This window comes from Leucoraja erinacea, chromosome 16 (genome assembly GCF_028641065.1).
Source record: "Leucoraja erinacea ecotype New England chromosome 16, Leri_hhj_1, whole genome shotgun sequence".
In the NCBI taxonomy this organism is placed as follows: domain Eukaryota; kingdom Metazoa; phylum Chordata; class Chondrichthyes; order Rajiformes; family Rajidae; genus Leucoraja; species Leucoraja erinaceus.
Window position 1 is genome coordinate 32,501,250 of NC_073392.1, and position 23,774 is coordinate 32,525,023.

A 23,774-nucleotide genomic window follows, 5' to 3' on the forward strand; every position below is an offset into this window, starting at 1 on the left:
AAAGTTCAGAGTGTTCCTGTCTTGCAACTTTGTTTTGAAGTGTGTTGGAAGCTGATAGGAAGGAGCAGCGAATCAAAAGGCAGAAAGGCAGCCGGACGGATGGCAGGCAGCAGCCACACACTTTTATATAATAATAGATAGATAGGTTACAGAATTGTTCACTGAACACTGGATTTCCAACATTTTTTACAACTTTCATCGAATAAAATCATGGAATCATAGAGTGATTATAACAGCGGAGGAGATTGGTTCGTCATTGTACCTGGACTGGTTCTCTACTACAACAACTCTCTGGTTCTATTTCCCAGACCCTTCTGCATTATTGCACATGTTTTCAACTCCCTTGTGGAGGACATATGGAACTTGCTTCCACTACATCTTCAGACATTGCATTCCAAATATCAACCACACACTCTCTGTGTTTTCCTCATGTCACGCTAAATTAGTTTTTTCCCATGATCTCTAGTCCTTGATCCCTCCGTCGACAGGGACAGCCTCCCACTATTCAACTTGCGTAGACCCCTCATCATTTTAGGGATACAAAGTCCTCATTGTGCAAAAGGGATAGAGTATGAACTTTCTGGAGGTAATGGGGGAAAAAGAAATGTGGATACCAATAAGATTTCTGACAATGACACTGAAGATGCAATAACATACAGCAATCAACCCACTCCATGGATATAACAACTTGCTTATATGCTTCAACTCATAGGTTTCATTTGTCAGAATAAGTTGAAATGAACAAGCGCTCCGGACACAGGCTCAGGCTGCAAATCTATTCTTGTTCTTAATCTCACTGGTATTTCTGCTCTCATCTTCGACACACACAAATATTGATATTTTATTACCTGCCAACACAGCACATCAAAAGTATTCTATTTTACTGCAAACAGGATTTGCTGATGCTACAAAAAAAAAATGCTCTGGAGGAATGTACTATAGTTAGCAATGAGTCAATGGATAACAAGGACTTGGTGTGCTCCAACGATCTCTCCTCAGCCATCTCTTCTTTGTGAAAAATGTCACAGTGACCAATTTACCCTGTAATTTTTAGACCTTGATGCCAACAACAATCCCTGTAAATCTCCTTTGTACCCTTTCCAGTGCCTCCACTTTTTACTGTATGTTCAATCTCTGTAGGCTCAATCTCTGCCATGCCCATCCCCATTATTAAGGTGAACATAGCATTCTGGGTGGCATTGTCCACAGAAACGGAAACCAGGACATCCATGTTGAAACAGGATTTTGAGCTGGAGTGGCAGGCAACAATATGATTTGTCTTAAATTGCAATATTTTGTTGGGAGCAATCACCAATCTGGCCCGTCCCATACATGTGGTTGGGCCAAAGGATTTTAACTAGGAGAGAGAGGATTTGGAAATCCTCACCTAGAACTCTAGGTGAGATCCGACCAGTGTTATATAAAGGATCGGCATAACTATCCTACATTTACATTCAATGCTATGAATTATTTACTAATTATTGTCTTCTACAACTTTCAATGACTTGTGAACCTGATAACAAGTGATAAATGCTGATAAATGTGAGGTGCTACACCTTGGCAGGACAAATCAAAATAGGACGTACATGGTAAATGGTAGGGAATTGAAGAATACAGTTGAACAGAGGGATCTAGGTATAACCGTGCATAGTTCCTTGAAGTTGGAATCTCATATAGATAGGGTGGTAAAGAAAGCTATTTGTATGCTAGCCTTTATAAATCAGAGCATTGAGTATAGAAGTTGGGATGTAATGTTAAAATTGTACAAGGCATTGGTGAGACCAATTCTGGAGTATGGTGTACAATTTTGGTCACCCAATTATAGGAAGGACGTCAACAAAATAGAGACAGTACAGAGGAGATTTACTAGAATGTTGCCTGGGTTTCAACAACTAAGTTACAGAGATAGGTTGAATAAGTTAGGTCTTTATTCTCTGGAGCGCAGAAGGTTAAGGGGGGACGTGATAGAGGTCTTTAAAATGATGAGAGGGTAATAGACAGAGTTGATGTGGACAAGCTTTTCCCTTTGAGAATAGGGAAGATTCAAACAAGAGGACATGACTTCAGAATTAAGGGACAGAAGTTTAGGGGTAATATGAGGGGGAACTTCTTTACGCAGAGAGTGGTAGCGGTGTGGAATGAGCTTCCAGTGGAAGCGGTGGAGGCAGGTTCATTGGTATCATTTAAAAATAAATTGGATAAGCATATGGATGAGAAGGGAATGGAGGGTTATGGTATGAGTGCAGGCAGGTGGGACTAAGGGGAAAAAAATTTGTTCGGCACGGACTTGTAGGGCCGAGATGGCCTGTTTCCGTGCTGTAATTGTTATATGGTTATATGGTTAACCTACACCCATGTCTCTCTGCTCCTACATCACTTGTTTTTTCTATAAACCAAAGTCCAACACCTCACATGTCGCCACATTAACTTTGTATACTACACATCTGCCTATTCACTCTACCAGTATATTTCTATTCTATCACAACTCATCATTGGCCTCTTTACAGTTCACACCACTTCTAGGATTTACATCATGGGTAAATTCAGTTGTTCCCAAGTTTAGGTCATCATTATAGATCAAAAAAGCAAAGGTCCTAACCGCAATCCCCAACGAATGCCACTATTCACCTTCATCCAATCAGGAAAAGTACCAAACACCATGACACTATATTACCCATTATTGAGCCAATTCAGTACCTGTGCTGTCAACGTCTCTTCATGCCACATGCTTCAACTTTGCTGATCAGCCGTTTAGGCAGTATCTTAACAAAAGCCTTCTGGAGGAAAATGGATTAAGGCATTTCAACATGTATTTGTTAAGGACAACTCGTGATTTGCCATTTGATAGAGCATTTTGATGAGGTAATGTAGGCAATGTGATGTACTTATGCAAACTTAGCGCGAACTCCGCTTCCGTTTGGTCGTGCTAGACGCATGCAATCGCATGCTGGTGGGACAGGCCCTTTACACTTTGGAAGATCAAGTGTTAAGGGAAAATATATAATCAATAACAAAACCCTTAACAAAAGTGAGATACAGAAAGATCTTGGGGTCCAAGAACATAGACCATGAAAATTGCAATAGAAGTATGATAAAGAAAGTGTGTGGTGCAGTTGGCTTCATCAGTTGGTGTACTGAGCATTGGAGTGTAAAAGTCATGTTGCAGATTTATAGGACTTTGGTTAAACCTCATTTGGAGTATTGTGTACAGTTCTGGTCTCCCCATTACAGGAATGATGTGGAGGCTCTGAGGAGGTTTACTAGAATGTTGACTGGATTCGAGAGTACTGGCTATAAAGGTTGCACAACCTGAAGTGTCAGAGGTAGAGGAAAGACCTGATGGACAAACAGAAAATTATGAGAGGCACAGATATGTAGGCAATCAGAACCTTTTTACCAGCGTGTCAAATGTCAAAGACTAGGCAGCATAGCTTTAAGGTCAGGGGAGCAAAATTCAAAGCAGATGTGCGGGACAAGATTTAAAAAACATATTGAGTGGTGGGTGCCTGGAACAGAGGTGATGATCGAGGCACATACGATAGTGGCATTTAAAAGGCTGTTAGATGGGCAGCTAATGGAGGGATATGAATTATGTGCAGGCTCAGAAGATTAATTTAACCTGACATCATGTTCAGCATTGAAAATGCTGGCCAAAAACTGCCTGTTCCTGTGCTGTACAGTTCAATGTTCTCTGTACCTATTTGATTCCTTACGAGTGCAAGTTTTCATTTTGTCCCTAGTAGGCACCACTCTGCCATGAAATGCCCTTTTACTTCTGGATTCCCATTTAAGAATGTTAACTGTCTAAATCATTTTGGATGAAAACTATGGCACTACAGATTGTGCAACAAAAGCAGCCAAGAACTGCCACCCTTTATGTCAATGGAAATTTGCAGAGGGACTAAAAAAATTACAATATAGATGAAATAAACGAGAATGCTTTGGAAAAATATCTCAATGCATTGGGTAACTGCCTGCATTATATCACACATTCCTGACACAAACACCAAATGATAAGCTCCAAGATAAAGAGAATGCCAGCACTTTACTTTGTCCTTCAGTAATATTTGATCAAAGAGCTTTTCAGTCAACAAAAAGATTCATTTATAATGATAATCTAGCAGCAGAACAACCACAGTAAATAGGTGCTCGTGATATATGGTGTGCAATACAGCCCATAAAATAAAGTTACAGTCTTAGAGACTTAATAATTTACATGTCTTCAGACATATAATGAAACATTCTGTACTTACATTCTCTATAGGGTCTCAACGGAATTGCTTCAGGCAATCACAAACTTTGCAGATTTGCACATTAACAGAATAAAATCTTCATGCCTTGTGTATATTAACTTTATTAGTGACTTTATTTACAACAGTGGGCGTAACTGTTCAAGGCTTCATACAGCTGTAACGTTAATTACCATATGTTAGCTATGAATTTCAGCAGCTGGGGTACTTTTCAACATTGCTATTTAATTTGATTGAATAGTCAGGGAGAGGATTGGAATCAATGCCCTGGGATGGACAGTATTCAAGTTCTATAAATTAAAGCTTCATCTTGACTTTCGGCAGAAGGGCGTCAAGATTAACTCATACTTGATATTGAACGATAATCGCAAAATAAACAAATTTAGAACAAATGAGGAGTAGTTTCCAATATTTAAAATCGGGATGTAATAAACAGAGAGCACTACTTTATAAATAACATACATTGCCTTTATATTGATTGGTACAACATTTGGGAGGCATTTTAATAAAGGAACCGTGTTCATTGCTTTTGTGTTAATGTTGTGTAGCTGCATTGGAGGAAAGGAGAAACACATCTCAATCCCGGTGACATCCTAGGGAAATGGCTCTTATATAGTAGTTGGGGTGATAAATAGTTCCAGAAGTGATGGCCGCCATTAGATTATATTGACCAAGAATGAGAGGGAGACAAGAAACAATCACAATACCACAGAGATATGATACTTTGCATTTCATGAAATTGCTCTCGCTTTATTGGTCTATCTTTACCAGAAGTGTAAAGGAAACTGTTCAATGTATAAGCAGGTCTTTCCAATGAGGTGACAATAATGATACAAAAACACTAAAGGGAATTCCTGGTCATATTACATTTACACCAAGATTCTGTCTGCTTGTCTCTCCGTGGAGCATTTAATCTCGATATGTCTGCAAGTTATTTCCAGGCACAATACTTACTGGACTCCCTACTGCCTACATGGTGTTTGATACTTTTGAGTGTTTAACTTGGAGAGGTATGGGATGGATATCCGGACATTCCAGTGACAATTTAGCTGATTATATCATAGACAGTTTGCTAAATGGGGAAGGTAGAGGAACTTATATTTGACTTTGTGTCACTCACAAACTGGTGAACATTGATCATGAATTATTACAGTTCCTGCTGTAAAGGCTGCACAGAGACAATGCCTTATTTGATTGCATCGCCCTTAAGCAAGATTGACTTTTTAATAAAAGCATCAATTTTAAAACAAATGCGGCTGTGTAGCCTTTAGCTCTGCAAATTACACATGGTTGCAGAAGCACACTGTTGTCAGAATGGTTCTGTAAGTATTAAGGTGAGGAAATGATTTTTGCATTTCAGTAATAATTTTCCAATTAGATAATTATGTGAATAAAATTATCTACAGAGAAAGCACCACACCATTTGGAAATGTAGTAGATTCTATCAAACATTCTCATACCTACCTTTAGATACCTTTAGATTGCTTATCAATTAGTCATACCTGTACACAAATTAGCAATTTGATTTGATGCTCATATATTTTTGAACATTGAACACCAAAATAAACTGCTGGAAATATTTTACTGCTTACTGAGCCAGATAATAAAAAAATATCTTTAAGTTTCGATCTAATACTTTTGTATGAATATCCTTGTATTCAGCTCTACCTCAAGATAGCCAAAGTAGCAAAGTGATCATCAGGAGCACAATCAGCTTAGATGTAAAACAAGGGTCTGGCCACGGTTGTTCTGAAGTTAACGTGAACCAGAGTGCTTGAGGTTTGCTCCATGCTCAACCCAACTATCAATGTGAAAATGTGGCACTTTTCACATAAATAGAGACCAGACATCTCTACTGAAACAGCTGGGTTGGCAGGCCACAATCTGGTTTGTCCCAAATTCCAATATTTTGTTGGGAGTAATTTCCCATCTAGCCCAACTTCTATACACGTAGTTAGGCCACGGGATTCTAATTGGGAGAGAAAGGATTTGGAAAACCTCAACTAAAACTCTGGACTCCATGAAGTCCAATGGCACCAAATCAAACATCAGAAAGAGAACCTCCTTCAGTGCTTCTTCAAAATAGTGTTCAATATAGTCAAATACAATGACTGCAAGGCACAGTGTATTTCACTAACAGCTAGGTACCACTATTGACCAAACTAGCTATGATCTGTAAGATAATTATTACTGTAAGATAATAATAAATATTTTATTACTGTCAGCCTGCGATGACAGTGGGTGATGCAAACTAAAAGTGCTAAGCTTACTTAAGATAATTTTCACAATGAACAATTTCACAAGATGGAAAATGGAAGGAAGATGAAGATTTTAAATAAAAACAGAAAATTCTAAAAATGTATTTGGGTAGGCAGCATCTAGAGAGAGGGTGGGGAAACAGGATTAATGTTTCAGATCAATAATCTTTAATCAGTCAACAGATGTTACCCAACATGCTGAATGCAAATATTTAGATTTCTTATGTCCCCGTGGAATTAACATGTCACCATTTGATTGCATTGTATTCAAGATTTAATTCATCTAAATCAGAATGCAGGAAGGTATTGATTCCTTCCAATAAATACAGAAAAGAAACAATCTAAATGGGTATCAGGTCAAAACTATATTGATTTTTATTTGAATGAGTGGAACTCAAACCAAACCAAAGCTCTTAGAACAAATATGGTTGTTTGCATATATTCACAGCATCATACATATTAAGTTCTTATAAACGATTTTGGGATCAATTGCTCTGGTGTTTAAATCTGGAGATTCAAAGATATAATGGATCCTATATTTAGATAATTGGAAAGAGTTTTCTGAAAATCAAAGTAATTCAAATATTTACAATGCAAAGACTAAAGATACTTAGTCAAGCAGGCGCCAAAAAGGTTCAAAATTAACTTCAGTCCTGCTAATTAAAATAAGCAACATTTGATGTCACTGTTTTTTATTTTAATAGGGACATCCACTGGCTTCAATAGAGTTAAAAAAAAAGCCAAGATACATTATTATTCCTTCCTTAGTGCCCTGTACAAGTCTTATCACACATGAGGGAGAATGATCTGGAGCTTCTCTCTCACGTCCCTGATGAAGCTTGCCTAAAACCGGACAATGCAATTACCTGGGGCTACTGATCAGTTTTCCCCCTCTTTCGAGAATGCTTTGCTTCCATTTCCCATTAGAGCACAGTTTAGATCACAAAGCTAATTATTATGGTGAATAATTAATTTAAAAAACACCTTAAATGATAACTCAGCGGATGAGGCAGCATCTATGGAGCGAAGGAAATAGACAACGTTTCGGGCCGAAACCCTTCTTCAGACTGAAGAAGGGGTTCAGCCCGAAACGTTGCCTATTTCCTTCGCTCCATAGATGCTCCCTCACCCGCTGAGTTTCTCCAGCATTTTTGTCTACCTTCGATTTTCCAGCATCTGCAGTTCTTTCTTAAACATTAAATTATAACTCGATTGTTTCTCTTCCACTCAAATATGGATTCAGATTTTGTCAACCAATATCTTCCCCGTGACAAATCAAAATAGAGTGGCATATGAGAGATTTTTTTGTCTACTTCAAAATTCCCTCCACATACAAAAAATAAACTTGAAAACCACATTCGAGAATCAAATGATTATTCTCATACAACATCCACAGAATCGAAAAGACTCCACAATGATCCAGTTAGTTACTATGCTGCAATATAGGCATGCATTTAGAAATGCGAATTGTGTGTTTTAAACTACAGAAGATTACTGTTAAAGGCCATTTCATAGTAAATATATATATATATTTTAAAGCTTATTAACGACTTCAGTCACCTCCCCTGATTCTCATCGATTCATAGCATAACAAACCATAACAAACATATTCAAAACAAAATTACTAGTTACTAGTAATTACTAGAATTACAAGTTCACACAGACTTCTAATGGTCACTGAAAATTAGACAACAACTACCGTATTTCCCAGCAATGAAGACGCATCTGCATCGAAAACACACCCCCATTTTGAGTTGTTAAATTTTGATAAAAAGGCTGGTGGGACATAGAATTTCTCAGGCTCATAAAAAAAAGAAGAAAAAAAAAGAAAGAAAGTAACAGTTCAATTTGCCCAAGGCTTCCAGATCTCCTCCATTCCGAATGACTGAATGGGTGGGGGGAGGAGGGTGATGCCAGGTGAAGAGATGGTGGGAAAAACGGGAGCACATTGCGACAAGTTGAATAAGTTGTGATCTTATTTAATGACAATACTAGTTCAAGGGACCAATTGGGGGGAGAGTTCCTTTCAGAGCATGTGGGGAGTCTTGCTCGGGTCTGCACGGGCAGGAGCGTTGAGAAGGAGGGGGTCGGGATAATGCCAGCAACTCACTGACTCACCGCTGCCGCCGCATTCTGGGCGCGGAGCCACCACATTGTGGCCGGGGAGGCAAGTAGCTCGGGTGGCTCAGAGCTGCCTCCGGGACTGGACAGCGAAACCGGCTGCCACCTCAGTGCCTTCTGCCAGCCCTTTAACCTCTGGCAGTGCTCTCCGTCTGAATACCTCTCTCCTGCCGCTCGCCGGCCTCCCTCATGTCAACCGCTTCCCGCAAATCCTTAAATACCAGCTGCCGCCGGGAGCAGGACATGGCCTCACTTGCTGCGCTGGGTGAAACTGCATGGCAATCACTGCCCGGTCTGTGTCTTTCAAGAGCAAAGATCATAGAGTGGAGCGGGTCAGCGGGCGATGGATAATAAGAAAGTGGGCGGTGGAACTTACTCCTGTGTCAGCGTGAGTAACCTCAATTGATCGTGCTGACACAGGAGTAAGTTCCACCGCCCACTGTTCTGTTATCCATCACCCGCTGACCCGCTCTGCTCTATGATCTTTGCTCCTGAAAGACACGGACCGGCAGTGAATGCCAGTGCAGCAAGTGAAGCCAAGTCCTGCTCCCGGCAGCAGTTGGAATTTAAGGTTTTGCGGGAAGTGGCTGACATGAGCGAGGCCGGTGCCCGGCAGGAGAGAAGTGTTCAGACGGAGAACACTGCCAGAGGTGAGCGAGCCGCCAGAAGGCACTGAGGTGGTGGCCGGTTCTGCTGTCCGGTCCCGGCGGCCGCTCGCAGCCACCCGAGCTACTTCCCTTCCCAGCTACAATGCGGTGGCTCCGCGCCCGGAGCGCCGCAGCAGCGGTGAGTGAGTGAGTTGCTGGCATGATCCCCGACCCCCTCCTTCTCAACGCTCCTGCCCGTGCGGACCTGGGCCAGACTCCCAACACGCTGTGAAAGGTACTCTCCCCCCCCAGCAGCGCTGTCCTTTTACAGTCGCTTCCCACCAGCTGCAAGCAATGACGGATAGACTTGGCTATCCCTCAGTACAGCAACATCGTTCTTGATGTTGCTGTACTGAGGGATGGCCAAGTCTATCTTTCTTGGCTAACAAACTAACCTTCGGCCTCCAAGATGCAGGTCAATTTTCACGCCTTATTTTTGGGCAAAAAAATGGTGTCTTCATTGCCGGGAAATACGGTAAATTATAATCAAATTTAAGCTTTAGTAAAAGAAAAATAACATTGAGAATTTGATGGCAAATTCTCTTTTCTCCCCTAGTTGGAGGAGACAACCGAACAATTATGGCCCTGGAAACATTATGAGGAGATTAGAATGACTATTTTCTTTAAAAAGAACTGCTACATGCATTTTGACAAATTGTTCAACCACCACCAAGTGTCAAATATTTTAAGGCACAGTGAATTTAATTAGAGGGTGCAGTTCCTCTTACTGGCACAAACCTATACTTATGTTGAAGACACACTGCTAGAGATGCTATTTAGTTAGATTTCTGGCTGCATTGTGATCTTATTTTTGTTTTTAATTTACGTATTTCAAGCGGCGTGCTATTTTACAACTGCGACAGAAAGGAACGAAGCATAGGAAAATCTTAAAAATGTGCCACAAAAATTACTGGGTAATCAAACATTTATATTGCCCACAGCAGCCACAATTTACAATGACCTAAATTACTGCAGTGGTGTCATTTAAAAAAGGCAGACTGCTATTGCAAAAGTTCATATTTCTTTTAATCAACTGCATATTGTAGGCTTTGCACTTGTTGAAATATGTTACCAGTCACTGGCACAAATTAAGAAAAAGAACTGGCTTACGTAAAATAACGACAGTTCAAGAAAATGTATTTTTCAATGCAGTTCTTACTGCCTGCAAATAGTTATACTTTACTACTTCTACCCATAATTGTCTATCTTGTAGGCAAAGCAATTTAGCAAAGAACCAGTTCATTGACTCATCCAACTTGTTCAGCGGTAATTCAGTCCAACATATTTGTGATATGCCCATTTATACAATAAAAATAATTCATGATAAACCCACTTCATAGTTTATATTCTTTTTCATTATGCAATTTTTCTAACTCGCCTAATTCCTTTTCATATTATTGCTTCTGCCTCAATACACCCACATACAATCCAACAATCCAAGTGTGCTGTTTACAGTGCATTCAGAAAGTATTCAGACCCCTTCACTTTTTCCACATTTTGTTATGTTACAGCCTTATTTTAAAATGGATTCGAATTTTTTTTTATCATCAATCTACACACAATACCTCAGAATGAAGAAGCGAAAACAGCGGTTTAGAAATTTTTGCAAAGTAATTTAAAAGAAATAACTGAAATATTACATTTACATATGTATTCAGACCCTTCGCTATGACACTTAAATTCGAGCCATGAAGAAGGAATTGTGAAATGAATTTGCCAGCAGCGATACACTTAAAAAAAGAACACACAATACACAAGAGAATTTAACACAAACATTCTTCACTGTAGTAGAAGGCAACAAAGTTCAGTCAGTCCTCCTCCTTTGTTCATCCGTGGTCAATGCCATAAACCCTCCATAGTCGCCACTACGGACGGCCAGATGTACAGGCCCCCTCGTCGGGATGATCAAAACCCCGAAGTCGGGATGGTCAAACATACTCCGCGGCTTGGAGCGCCCGAATTGGCGCTTCCATACCGGAGACCATGGCTTCAGGATGTTATAGACCGCAGGCCCTCCCCCACCACCCCCTACACAAGACATACAAAGAGACACCTAAACTAACATTTGGACAAATAAAAAATAAATAAAAAAGTCGAAATAACGAACACACTGCTGGCAGGGCAGCCAACCCGTAGTGCCCCCAACATATGAACGTGTGACATTATTTTTAACTTTCCTTCAATCATCCAGTAAAACACTAATTCACAGAAAACGCCCGAATTTAAATCTTCCTTATGAATCCAGTGAAAGGGTTTGTTACAGACATCAGTAAAGGGCAATGCAAGAAATTCAATAGGTAAGGTATATGCAGGTTAAAGCAAATTCCTACCAAACGCTTGTAAATACTTGCATTTCCACTGCAGTGTGAGCCAAACGGATATCTTCAATAAAAACGTGCATTGCACTTTGATTTAAATAATGCATCCTTCATTTCTGGTCTGCTTCTAATTGTGAGCACATTTACATTATACAATCTCAAATGATCGCAGGCAAAGCTATTAACATTGACTGGAAGGTGAGATGGGCATTTAACTGTTTTGGAGTTGCTTTAAAAAAGAAAAAAAGTTCTTTTGAAGCTAAACTGACAGTCCAAGCAGCCGCGTTAAAATTGATCTCTCAGAAAAATGTTTCAACGAGTAACAAGGAATTTATTTTATACAACGTAAGATTTATCCTCCAGTGGGGAGGTGATTGATAAGTGGAGAGAGAATTAACAAATTGTGCAGCTTCCCACTTCAGGGGATCACTGAATGTACTTTTAGATTAGGCTGCACACCTACCTTTTTGGGCAGCAAAAATTAGTGGGAAACCTGAAGATAGATAGAGCAAAACAAGAAAGAATTTGATAGTACAGTGGCAAAATGTATGTACCTTGAGAATGAATTATGTAGAGAAAATAATAATAAATTAGATTTTAAAAGGAAAAATAAAACTATATCAAGCAAGCCAAAAAAACATTCAAAACAACAGTATCCTAATAGTAGAAATTGACTTAACCTGACTGAGAAAATTCTAAATGAGTTTCGAAGTGGCTGCTGGAAACACAGAAAAATATATTTTCTTCAGATCTATTCTTAACAAATGGATGCTTAAATGTGTCAATCCTGACGTTGTTAGAAATATTGTTGTGACACATAACAACTTGTCACTGTCAGAAATGCACTGCCTTTCCATTTTCAATTACTTTTTTTGGATTGATGCATCAAAAAAGAATTCCTTTGTTTTATTAGACTATTCCTACTGGTTTTGAGTAGAAATGCGAATGCGTAAGAGTGCTAACAATAATGCAAAGAGATGAAGTATGGTGCAAACATGGAGGATCCATGTCAATCAGATTATGACTTCCAACAAGGATGCGCTTTTACAAATTGTCTAACCTAACCAAGGTAGACAACAAGTTACTGTATTTTATTTATTACCATCGAGAAGCTAAATCTGTGCTTTGGGCACCCAAATGTTTTTTGGTGGTACAAATTGCAAATTTCAGTCCTCTTCATGTGGAATTGAAAATCAAATTCATTTCATTCAGCCTTTAAAGGCGACTGTTATAATGCAAGCAACAAGTACAATACCTGCCTAAAGATACATCTCCTATAATCTTAACTCGCAGTGGAAAAATACAGTCAATATTCTGATAGCCAAGTAGGCTCGGTGGAGTCATACAGCAAAATGTCTTGGAGCAGATCTATTCTCCATCAATATTCACACTTTGACATTGAGGTTCAATCACCAGGTCTTTCCAGTCTCTCAAACTGTACTAACCTGCTATCTGCCTTCGTAATAGACTAGTTTCATTGACATTTACAGTAAAGACTAAGTGATTAGTTTATGGAACCGCTCACCACCCTGCACTCATCAAGTGGAAAATGTACAGTTTTCCTGCAACCAACAATATTTACTAGAGCAATGAGATTTAAAAATCCCCACATTTTCTTTTTTCCTGCCACGGATATCAATTATTTAATAATTTGATTTGCGATACAAAGTAGAGAAAAATTGATAAACATAATTTAAAGTAAACAACTTGGATGCAAGGCTATCTATAGACAGAACATTTATTTTAATAGCCACAAAGCCAAATCCTTTGGGGCTTGAAAAATAACACTACAAGATGAGTCCTTGCAGATTTTTGAAATGCTCACTTGAACTCGATAATAGTTTTATTTCTTTTTAATATATTATTGTTCTCAATTTTGTCCATTTTCTAACAATAATGTATTTTGTATAATATCTTTGAGAGCAAATAAACCTCATACACTTATCAGATGATGAACAGGAAACAGATGTTGAACCAGGAGTGACCACAACTCAGGCTAAGAAATGGAATTGAAGTGAACTTTTACAATGATTCAGAGGAAAAAGAATTCCAGACAGATTTTTCTACCCACGGTTAAATGTTCAATTGCCGTGCAGAAAGAAGGATAGGAAATGGGATTGAACAAGGTTACAGAGATGTATTGAAATCATATTTCACAAATCTAGTTAGAGTGAGTTGAGCTGAATGGATGTAGGGAAACCAATGGTTGGAATGTATTTAAATGACATTTAATGACAATTTAATATAATAATCCACAAGGTTATACAAGATAAGCGCAGAATTGGAAGGAAGAAATCTGGCTGAAATTCCAAACTGGATACTGGGCAGGAAAATAAAGGAATAAGTGGTCATTTAGAAAGTTAATTGTTATAAAACTAACAATAATTTGCTTTGATTCAAATCTTCCCTTCGTTGTAATAGAAATTGTATTAAAAAGTTATAATTTAATTAACAGGAATTGCTGATATCATTTACTGTTAGCATAGTAGAGAATAATAGCCCTACATCAGTAAACCAGTGTTCAGTTGCATAGTGGGCCAAATGTAGGCCAATCCGTAAATGGCAAGGCAGGACTATACACTCGTACAGCATACAGAACCATTGACAGTACTTGGAATCTATTTTGGGAGCAAAACAGGTCAGCGAGCAGGCAGCTGGACTCTTGGGTTTCTACAAATGTAAATAAATCCTGTATAAAATTCAAATGAGTTTAGTCATTGTAATTAAACAGGCGTCAATTCAAAATATGACAACGCATTCTACTTGTTCTACTTGTTGACCTAAAAGGAGCAAGGTTGCACAGCCATCAATGTGTTATTAATGTACTGATGTATGTATAGAATTGGCTCGTTAATAGTTTCAGATTTAACCAAAATGAGTATCTATGAAACCAAGGATAAATTATATCTACACCAAGATAAGAAAATTAACTGTCAGTGATGTTGTCAATTGCATTTATACTCAACATTTTTGTTCGGAAAAAATATTTAATGGAATCTAAACTAAAATATGTCTAACAGTTATTCAAGTTGCCAAATATTGTTTTTTTTCTATTTCCAAATCTTTGAGGTTTTGGCTGTCAGGTACCAATAAGGTCACATGCAAAGGTACACAAAAAAGCTGGAGAAACTTAGCGGGTGCAGCAGCATCTATGGAGCGAAGGAAATAGGCAACGTTTCGGGCCGAAACCCTTCTTCAGACATGCAAGTCACATGCAAGATGGTTGCCTAATCAAACAATGCTGGCTTGAACATTTTTGAGATGGCATTAAGTACAAGTCTTGTTCTTTGATATAGTTTACACCTATTTTTATGGCTGAATAATATGTATCTGATACATTGCAGCATTACTTGGTTTGAGCAATATGTTCTCCCTGCCATTTCAAACAACTGTTTGGATGCTCCAGTTCACAGGGGGCACTTACAACACACAATACAAGTGTCTCCTTTCTATAAATATTTAATCATTCATGCCTATAAAATTAATAAATGTCTCAGGACAGGAAACATTTACCAATAATGTTATGAGAGTATAAAGAGCAATTGTTCAGAATGATTAACTTCTGTATGTATACTTTGCTGAGTTCTACTGCACAGGTAATGAGGTCTGCATGTTAAAGAGCTGATCAGTTTGGAACTGAGTATCAATCGGAGCAGTTCACTAACCGAATAGCAAACTGACATAGCTACATTCCCAACTCAGGATTATGTGATTCAAAGTTCAAGAATTATGAAAATCAAAACTACTGCAGACACTGGGTAACTGAAATTAAATCAGAAATGTTGGCAACATTCAGCAGATCTCTGGCAAATTAATTAATGTTTCAGATCCAATACCCTTCCGTTTCAAGAATTATGTCCCTCTACTACTTTCCTATCCCAATCCCTATCTAGTAAAAAGGCCTGTTTCCGCACTCTATGACATATTTCTATTACTATTATCTCACTGCAACTGATACAGACTGAAGTTCTATATGCACCATACTTATTCTGACTAGCACTTTATTACTTTGAAACCAAGTTCTCACACTCACTTCTACCACCAATGTTTTCTCCTTGTACCAAAACCTTAGAAATTGCATATCTTTCCTCAATTCTTCACCTTTAAACAGGAACAGGCGCTTCACCAAACATGCTGCAGTTCAACTAATCTCCTCTAGTTGTACATGCATTTTACTTGTCCCCCTATTCCTCAGAAGTTTGAGGAGATTCAGCATGTCGCCAAATACTCTATCGAAATTCTACAGGTGTACAATGGAGAGAATATTTATTGGATTTATCGATAATTCGAATGCTCAAGAATGCCGAACGTTGCCGTATGTGATAAACAATGTAATTCCCTTACAGGTATGGACCTCCCTACCATAAAAGGAATCTATAGGATGTGCTGCCTAACAAAGATGGCTAAAATCATCAAAGACCAACACCACCTGGCCAAGCTTTCTTCTCATTACTACCATTGGGAAGATGGTACAAACGCCTGAGTACCATTACCTCCAGGTCAAGAATTACTTCTACCGATTAACTATCAGATTCTTGAACCACCTTGCACAACAATAAAAATGAACCGCTAGTGACTTCATAGTACTATGGTGGCTCCACATACTTCTGATGTTGGCACTAGAGTGAGGTAATTTATTGCACGTTTACTTCTTCTTGTTATTGTATTAGTGTGCCATAAGGATTCAAAATCAATTTCAAAGTTTGTTTTTTCAAAGTTCTCTTTAAGGCAACAAGAAATAAATGTACAATAAATTATCAGCTATCTAAATAAACCACGCTATCATGGTGCCTGCAAAGGTACAACAAGTGACTTTCATTGTTCCGATCCACATGACAAATAAACACTTGAAAACTCTTGAAATAAATCAAACAACTCACTGAAGTAATCACAGAGAGAGGGAGAAATCAGAGAGAGAATCAGAGAGAGAGAAATCAGAGAGAGAGAGAGAAAGAGAGAGAGAGAGAGAGAGAGAGAGAGAGAGAGAGAGAGAGAGAGAGAGAGAGAGAGAGAGAGAGAGAGAGAGAGAGAGAGAGAGAGAGAGAGAGAGAGAGAGAGAGAGATCAGAAGAAGAGAAATCAGAGGAAGAGAGAGAAATCAGAGAGAAAAAAAAATCAGAATCAGAGGGAATAAAAAAATCAGAGAGGGAAATCAAAGAGAATCAGAGATCAGAGATTATGGAGAAAAAAATCAGACAGAGGGAAATCAGAGAGAGGGAGAAATCAGAGAGAGACAGAGAGAAATCAGAGAGAGAAATCAGAGAGAAATCAGGGAGAAAGAAATCAGAGGACAGAGAGGAATCGGAGAGTGGAATCAACTGAATCAGAGAGAGGAATCAAATGAATCAGAGAGGATCAGAGGAAAGAGAGAAAGAGAGAAATCGGAGAGATAAATCAGAGAGAGAGATAAATCAGAGAGAGTGAAAAATCAAAGAAAGACAGAGAAAAAGATCAGAGAGAGAGAGAAATCAGAAAGGAATCAGAGAGAGAAATTAGAGCAAGAAATCAGAAAGAAAAATCAGTGAGAGAAATCAGAGGGAGAGAAAGAGAGAGGGAGATAAATCACATGTGGAGAAATCAGGGCAGAAAGAGGAAGATCAAAGAAAGATCAGATAGAGAGAGCAAAGTCAGAGAGGGATCAAAGGAATCAAAGAGGAATCAGAGAGAGAGCGAGAGAGAGAGAGAGAGAAATCAGAGAGGGAAAAATCAAAGAGAGACAGGGATCAGAGAGAAAGGGAGAAAAATTAGAACGAGAAATCAGAGAGAGAAATCGGTGTGAGAAATCCGAAGGAGCGAAATCAGAGGGAGAGAAATCAGGGGGGAATCAGAGAGATCAGAAAGAGATCAGAGAGAAAGAGCAAAATCAGAGAGAGAAATCAGAGAGAGGGGGAAATCAGAGAGAGAGAAATCAGAGAGAATTAGAGAAATCAGAGAGTGGAATCAAAGGAATCAGAGAGGAATGAGAGGAATCGGAGAAAAAAGAGCGAGAAATCGGAGATTAGAGAGCGAGAAATCAGAGAGAAATTAAATGGAGCAAAATCAGGGAGAGAAATCAGAGAGAAATCAGAGGGGTGAAATCAGAGGGGGGGAAATCAGGGGGAGAAATCAGGAATGATAGAGATAAATCAGAGAAAATCAGGGAAAAATCATGATCAGAGAGAAATCGGAGAAACCTGAGAGAAAAGAGAAAAAGAGAAATCACAGAGAGAAATCAAAGAGAAAGAAATCAGAGATCACACAGAGGCAATCAGAGATCAGAGAGAGAAAATCAGAGAAATAGAGAAATCAGAGGGAAATCAGCAAGAGAAAGAGCGAATTACGATAGATCAGAGAGATAAATCTGAGGGAAAGATAATTCAGAGATAAATCAGAGGGAGAGAAATCACACAGAGAGAGCATAGAGAAATCAGAGAAAGAGAGAAATCAGAGATATCAGAGAAAAATTGGAGAAAGAGAGAAATCAGAGAGAAAAACCAGAGAGAGAAATCAAAGAAATAACAGAGAAATCAGAAAGAGAAATCAGAGAGAGATGAGAGAGATCACAGAGAGAAATCAGGGAGAAATCACACAGGGAGTAATCACACAGGGAGTAATCACACAGGGAGTAATCACACAGGGAGTAATCACACAGGGAGAAATCACACAGGGAGAAATCACACAGGGAGAAATCACACAGGGAGAAATCACACAGGGAGAAATCACACAGGGAGAAATCACAGAGAGAAATCACAGAGAGAAATCAGAGAGAGAGAAATCACAGAAATCACACAGAGAAATCACAGAGAGAGAAATTAGCTTACTAATTTTGTATAGTATTCTGGCAAGTGGAAGTTGAATATAGGTGGCACACAAACAACAACGGCAGCTGTATTTGGCTGCTTATTTTAAAGCAATCTGCAATACATCATAAATGAGTGAAAATAACAGCTTTGAGGTGAGACAGGTGAAGAGCACAGGTTGTTTTACTAATTAAGTACAACGTTTATCAGAATATGGAAAATAAGCGCTGCTGTGGAAAACCTATTAATGTACACTGACTTTTTAGCAAATAGTTTGTTTCCCATGCATATGTCACACCACTACAGTCATCAGCAAAAACACTGTAAGAGACCACAGTTTACATATTAAGTTTAACACTTCCCTAATTTAACATTTGCTGTTTGTAACTAGTTTTGAACTGCAATTCCCTGACAAAACAAACGTTCACTGCCAATTCTGAATCCTGATATCCTTATGGCAGAGAATGGGGCCATTTGGCCCAATCTGACTCCTTGGATATCTTTCCATTCAGCCCCATTCGCCATTGCCCTATAGAATATATTTAAATAACTGCTGTTTAGAGTGGTGAGGTTCCTTAACATTTTCTTACAGTCAGCTATAACTTTGGTACCTGGGTACAATTCCAGTGTAAATTACAAGCATAAGATACAGAAAAAACTAATGGAAGTTAGAAATTGCACTGTTTTTCTGAAAATGCATAAAGGCAGAAGTGGATTTATTATCCAACCTTATTTGTTGCAAAATGATAAGGACTGAGTTTAGCACAGTACAATAAACAGTTTAAGTCATTTCAAAGAGTACAGAGAGAATGTGATGAACTCTAAATTTGAAGCACATCAGCCGAGACCAGGTAGAGGAAGAATCCTTCACTCATGAACTGGGCTTTCATAATAGTTCAGTAACTTAAGCTTGTTCTAACATTCACCAAAATTTACAGGATTTTATGAATTCAGTTTTACCAACACTCATAATGGAATGTCAATTTCCTATTTTACACCTCTTTTCCAATACATCATACTGTTATCAGTGACACGAAAACATCCACCACATAAATATCCTGAGCTTACCCGTGACCGTCACTAACATAGATGCCACCAGTGGCCGATTGTTGTCCAGCGTCCGACTCAGCCGCAGTTCTCCACTTGTTTGGTTCAAGATCATCAAGCTCAGCTCATTTCCTCGTTCAAATGTGTAGAAGAGTCTATCAGAAACATCAGGATCATAGGCTGGGATCTTCCCAATTACCCCTGCAGGAAAGGTGTTTGACTTATTGGATATGTAGTTATTGAAAATTATCTGGAAGTTCTTAAGAACAGGGCTATTGTCATTCTGATCAATCAGAAGAATGTGGACGGTAGCTCGGCTCACAAGGGGAGCGGATGTTGCTTGCACAACAATTACGTACTCGGATCTTACTTCATAGTCCAAGTCAGTTAGAGCTGTGAGTTCTCCAGAAAAGATATCCATCTGCAAGATCTCTGGAATGTTGCCTTCCACAATTTGGTACATAATTTGTGCATTTGTTCCCTCATCTGGGTCAGTTGCAGTGATCTGTCCCACTACTGAACCTACAATACTGTTTTCTTTTACAAACACCTCAAATTCATCAGCAGGAAACACAGGTGCATTATCATTGACATCCAAAATATTGACATGAATGTGAACTGGTGTCCTGCGCACAGGAATGCCCCTATCCACCGCATAGGCAGTGAGATCATATATTGGAACAGTCTCACGGTCCAGTCTTCGGACAGATCGAATAATCCCAGATGTTGGTTCAATGGTGAAGTCCCCATCCCCGTCTTCCCCATTCTGGAAGGTATATTGTACCCTGCCGTTAGCATGGGCGTCACGATCTGTGGCTGATATCTGCAGGACACTGGTAAAGGGTGGGGCGTCTTCGGACACTGATCCGTGATACTGAGGATTTATAAACACTGGTGAATTATCATTGACATCCTTCACCATAACTTCAACATAGGTAGTATCAGATTTCTGTGGAATTCCATTGTCTTTGGCAGTGATAGCTAAAGTATATGTCATCTGATCTTCATAATCAAGTTCTGTCTGCAATGTTATAGCACCTGAATCGGGATCAATTCGAAACTGAGGAATGTTATCCTCCAAGTAGTAAGTAATCCTTGCATTCTCACCAACATCATCATCTGTAGCACTAATTACCACTACAGTACTCCCCACTGGGCGATCTTCATTGACATTTACTGAATAATGTGCACTCTGAAACACTGGTCTGTGTGTATTGGCATCTGTGATGTTAACATGTACATGACATGTATCATGAAGTGTGCGATCAGAAGCTGTGATTGCTAGTACATAGCGCCTCTCTTGTTTGTAATCCAAGGGTAAGGCGAGCGTTACAAGTCCCATGCCGGCTTGGGTGCTAATACTGAAGCGGTTTCTTGTATTTCCACCTGTGATCTGATATGTGACCACTCCATTCACATCTCGATCCACTGCAGTCACTGTTAGTACACTGGTACCGACTGCAGCATCTTCATTCAAACGGATAAAATATTCTTTCTGAGTAAATTCTGGACGGTTATCATTGACGTCCATCACTGTAATAGTAACACTTGCTGAAGCAGACAGAGATGGAGATCCATGATCCCTAGCTTCTACCCCGAAGAAATAATGTTCAACAGACTCACGGTCCAGTTGTGCACTCACTGTGATCCAGCCTGTTCCACTGTTGATCACGAAAGGTGTGTCTGAGGCTGTGTCTATCAGTCTGTACTCCAAGCGGGAATTTTCACTGTAATCAGCATCCACTGCCTGGATGTGAATTACAGAGTATCCAAGAGGTGCATTTTCAAGTACGGACACTTGAAATGGGGTACTCACAAAGATAGGGGCATTGTCATTAACATCTACCAACTGAATACTGATCATTCCTGTGTTGTTGGATAGCGGAGGACGCCCAGCATCCTGAGCACGAACACGCAAGGCATATTCACGCTCCACTTCAAAATCTAAATGTGTCACTACCTCGATCGAACCGGTAATACTATCTATGGAGAACTGCCCCCTGCTATTCCCACTAATTATGTTATAATGGACCAATGCATTATTGTCCTTGTCCATGTCTGTGGCAGTGACAGTCAAGATCTCTGTATGTGGTCTGATGTCTTCTCTCACCTGGACAATGTAGCGCTTCTCACTGAACTGTGGAACGTTGTCATTTTCATCCAAGACAGTTATGTAAACTTTTACTGTGGCACTCTTTGGACCAGGGTCTTTACCTTGGTCATTGGCCTCTACAATCAAAGCATATTTCTCCATGGTCTCTCTATCTACAGATCCACGGGTAGTGATTAAACCAGATCTGGCATCAATGTCGAAAACGGCATGTGACGTTTGCTGGTTCATAAATCGATACCTGATATTGGCATTGGAAGGAGAGTCTATATCTGTGGCTCGGAGCTGCAAGATCGGGTAACCTTCTTCTACATTCTCCCGAATGGTTTCCCTGTATTCGGCTTGTTCAAATACTGGGTCATGGTCATTGGTGTCACTCACTGTAATAGAGATCATGGTAGTGGCAGAAAGGCGAGGAATTCCGTGATCGACAGCAGTGATTCGAAAATAGTGCAGATTCATGCTCTCCCTGTCCAGGACTTTGCTGGTAGAAAGCAGTCCATTCTGGACGTCGATTGTGAAATAATCCATTGACCTACTATCCATTAACGAAGCCATAGAGTAAAAAAGCCTTCCAGCCTCTCCAGAATCCGGGTCCGCCGCAGTAATGGAGATTACAGGAGTCCCCGGAGGCTGGTTCTCCGCCACCTGAACCTGGTAATTATATTGCGGGAAATGAGGGCGACGATTGACCGATCTACGACTTCTGGCTAACGGCAAAGAAAACACGGCTCTCTTCCCCCGTTTGACAATTCTGGGATGAAATAGATGGTGTTGCATAGTTTTCGTGAAGTTTAACTGGAGGAGAATACCGGAATCACTTTTACAATTACTCCTCGGTCTAATCCCAGGGAGCCGAGTTTTCATAGAAGCTTTGGTAGGTCTGTAAAACTGGAAACTGAGCAATGCTACACAACTGGGAAGACAAGAAACGTTTGCCTTGGACAAACCCCAGTAGTTCTTTGTTCTGTTGTCCGGATTGCAGCGACTTTGAACAGAAGCTGTTTCTCCGTCTGTATCGGGAGCTGTCCACGCCGCTGTTGGTGCTGAAATATCTTGATGCTCGCAATACACTCCGGGCCGCGAGCACAGATTTGGAAAGCGTAACAGGCACGATTTAAAACATAGATTGCGGTTTTGTGGACGTAGAAAGCGACAAATGAACGGCTTCAAACAACCAATTTTACTTTCAATTAAATGCGATTTTGACCATCTTGTCCAGCTTTGAACAAACCGACTCATACACAGGTTCACACATTGATTCATGCGTCGGTGCGGGCGATGGGCTGAAACGTAGTTGGTGCGCTGAATCTTTTCCTGCTCTGTGCAACATCTGTCCAGGATTTTAGCCATAACTGAGACGTGGCATTGACAGAGATCATGTCTGGCGCTATTTAGAAGCAAATTTAGACTTTGTTTGAAACTCTCCCCCAATTCTCTCTCCTCGTTCTCCAGACACTCGCAGGCTCCCACGACACATCGGCTCTTCCAAGTCACCTCTACGCAGTCCCAGGTAACCCCGTCGCTCACTCCCGGTCGGATGTTCGACTTGCTCTTGTTGCTGTGATGGTTTGGAAACCGGCCGCCACACAGTCTCCCCGGGCTATTGTCCCAGCCCTGGCAGAGTTGGATGGAGAGGGGCTGGCGGGCCAGGACGTTTGCCATGAACTCCGGTTGCCGGGGGTGTGAGCGCTCCTTCCTCTCCCAGGGCAGCGAGCAGAGGGTGTCCTCGACTGGCAATGAGATGCTGCGGACAGCCCGGCAACAAGGCGACACTTTCCACACACTGATAACTCGGCGGCTCCTCGCCTCTCGGCTGCCACAGGCTCCGGCGACAAAGTGAAGGAACAAATCTTTTCCGCTGCTCCTTTGTGCGGCTGACCGTCCGCCTCGCCTCTCAGCCTGGGGGCAGCGGATCCAGGAGGCCGAGCAGGCCCCGGCTCTGGGGCTTCTCCTCGGCTTGGCCGGACGGCAAGATGGGGCGCCCGGCCACCATGGCGCCGCCTGTCCTCCCTCTCCCTCTCCCTCCCCGCCGCTCCGGGGCCTCAGCGTCCCGCTCTCCGCGGCGGGCAGCGCGAACAAAGGGCTGAGCGGCAGCAGGATGAGGAGAGACAGGCGCCCCAGAACCGCCGCCGCCATCACCGTCCGTCCCTCAGCCTCGACGCTCGTCCTTCCGCCGGCCCACGGCCCCGAACCGCCCGCTGCTGCCGCCGCCGCTCAACATCCACCTGCGCGCTCTCTCTCT

The 23,774-nt window shown here is 40.6% G+C and overlaps 1 protein-coding gene across 1 annotated transcript in view; it reads right to left on the minus strand.

Moving 5' to 3' along the window:
• Positions 1–23,322, minus strand: part of celsr3 (cadherin, EGF LAG seven-pass G-type receptor 3) — a 197,697-nt gene extending 174,375 nt beyond the window's left edge. The window contains exon 1 of the mRNA XM_055648072.1: positions 19,441–23,322. Coding sequence (XP_055504047.1) covers positions 19,441–23,194 — 3,754 coding nt within the window. The 5' untranslated portion in view covers positions 23,195–23,322. The remainder of the gene's footprint in view (positions 1–19,440) is intronic.
• Positions 23,323–23,774: the final 452 nt, after the last annotated feature.